The sequence below is a fragment of the Eimeria mitis genome, genomic scaffold (genome assembly GCF_000499745.2).
Source record: "Eimeria mitis Houghton genomic scaffold, Emh_scaff2026, whole genome shotgun sequence".
Taxonomy (NCBI): Eukaryota; Apicomplexa; class Conoidasida; order Eucoccidiorida; family Eimeriidae; genus Eimeria; species Eimeria mitis.
Window position 1 is genome coordinate 4,860 of NW_013570349.1, and position 2,198 is coordinate 7,057.

A 2,198-nucleotide genomic window follows, 5' to 3' on the forward strand; every position below is an offset into this window, starting at 1 on the left:
AAAACAGTAGGAGGATCAACTGTGCTTGTGGTATCTAGATAAAGGGCCCTCCTCTGGGGGTTCACCTTCTTGCGGAGGTCGCAGTACAGGTTGTCGAGCGGCAGGTAAAACAGAAGGAAACACCCGAAAAGCTTCGCGGCCCCGATCCCAAAGGAGCGGAAGTACTGCAGCAAAAGTTGGACGCAAGAAACGCACATTATAAAATTAATAATGAAATTAATAAATCCTCTTGCCACGCACTGCAAGGACAACACCCTTATGGTACAGAGATCACCGACAGTGCGGTATACAGAACCGTAACGCGCCTGTGGCGGCACGGCTCATTTCGCGTCTGCTTATCAGGAGGCAAGAAGTGGAACTGCTTTGTTGCAGGGCAGGTGCTGTAAGAGGGCAGCTTACCGTGGGCTTCATGCCGAACTGCGTGGATGTGAGTTGGGTGGCCAGTCCTCTGAATCCGGCATAGGTCGTATTCGGGAGGTAGCCCGGGGGGTAGAAGTAGCCATAACGCGAGAAGATTTCAACTTCTCTACCGGTATACGGCAAATGCTGACCTACGTTGATGCGCCCAGGGTGGACGTCTGCCGCTGAGGCAGGAGGTCCTGCAGGCACGTTGCTGCGAGTCATTTCTCCCAAACCATGTGAAGCCTCAAACAACGACAAATATAATTTGAACGAGTTTCTGGAGAATTCTGCAATTATGCGGCAATACGCGCAGCATGCAACAATACATGTTTCAACTCCTGGAGCAGAATCTGCATGCACGGCAGTCCCAAGGCAACNGCGCAGCATGCAACAATACATGTTTCAACTCCTGGAGCAGAATCTGCATGCACGGCAGTCCCAAGGCAACAATCAGCCAATCACTTACTAAACAGCACTTGATATATTTTGATGTTTTTTCTGTAGAGCCATTAGTTAGACGAACCCGAATGATTGCATCTTCATAAAGAACAAATAACAGCTAGACGCAGCCTCCCTCCCTCCTGGACTTCAGGGGGTCCGTGTAGCGAGAGCTAGCGCAGGAGCCTTCACTTTGCCTCGGTAGGTTGCGTGTAAGCGCTTGCAAACGTTCTATAAGTACATCCAGAGTTAAAGCATGCAGCATAGAAAGCCTTAAAGGATGCCTCCTTGTGTGCACGCGTGAAGCTGGCCTGCATTACCAGGCACAGCGAGGTGCTCTGCAAACGCACTTCAGGCTGCCTCCTCCCCGCAGCACCCAGGCTCTGAGCTCAACGCCCAGGATGCCTAGGGACCGGGGAAGGAGGTCAGCTGCTTTGGGGAAACTCTTGCTGCAAGTCTTTACCTACATTGCAACTCGCTTCTGTCCTTGGTAGAGGTCTGAGGGCAGGCGTTACAGCCACGTCTGTCGGAAACTGGCACGTACGTTTCTCCTGATTTTCGTAAGGGATACTGGGGGCCAAGAAACAATTGAACAATTGCCTACAGTGTAACTGCATAGAGCAGGCGGGAATTTGGGCACGCTTGCGTGGGGGGTTCCCTTGCATGGAGCAGGGCTCGCTGCAACTCGAGTTGCACACGGTTCTGTACAAACTGCGGAGAGGCGGCAGCCGCCTCTCCGCAGTTTGTACAGAGCCGTGTGCAGTACATAAGCTTGTGCGGGTATGCCAAAGTGTCGCCCGTGAGTAGTATTGGGCATGATATCGATACGATTAAAACCCATTCATATTTTAAGTGTCATAAGAGCAAGCAATGTAGCGCTACCCATCTCGCTTTCAATCGCAAGGCTGAGAGGAAACAAACTGGTGGTTCACTTGGACAGTGGTCCGTCAACACTTTCCAGGAGTGTAACGGCTGTTGCTGCCAAATTTGCAGACGGGGGGTGTTCGGTTTAAGGCTTGCTCTCTGGGTTTAATCGAGGGCAGAAATGAACTGCAGTGAAGCTAAAGAGTTGAAATAAGAGTTTCCCCCAACAGCAGCTGGCCTCACTCCGCTGCCCCCAGGTATCGTGTTGGGCTCAGGGCCTGAGGGTGCGGGGGAGGGGGCACCCTCACTGGAGCTGCAGCGCACCTCGTTGCAGCTGGCGATGCAAGTCAGCTACTCGCGCGGGCAAGGAAGCTTCAACAAAGCTTCCTTTACTACATGCTTTTCCTCTGAGTACACGTATAGAGCGTTTATATTGCATATATTCAAGATCTCAAGGCCAAGGAAAGTGCTAACTGCAGGCAGATCACGCTACT

General features: G+C 51.9%; 1 protein-coding gene across 1 annotated transcript in view; it reads right to left on the reverse strand.

Moving 5' to 3' along the window:
• EMH_0047530 (uncharacterized protein) overlaps positions 1 to 624 on the reverse strand; it is a gene marked incomplete at both ends in the record, with an annotated part of 826 nt that extends 202 nt beyond the window's left edge. Inside the window, 2 exons of the mRNA XM_013496293.1 lie at positions 1 to 164; positions 400 to 624. Of these exons, the coding sequence (XP_013351747.1) occupies positions 1 to 164; positions 400 to 624 (389 nt within the window). The remainder of the gene's footprint in view (positions 165 to 399) is intronic.
• Between the last annotated feature and the right edge of the window lie 1,574 nt (positions 625 to 2,198).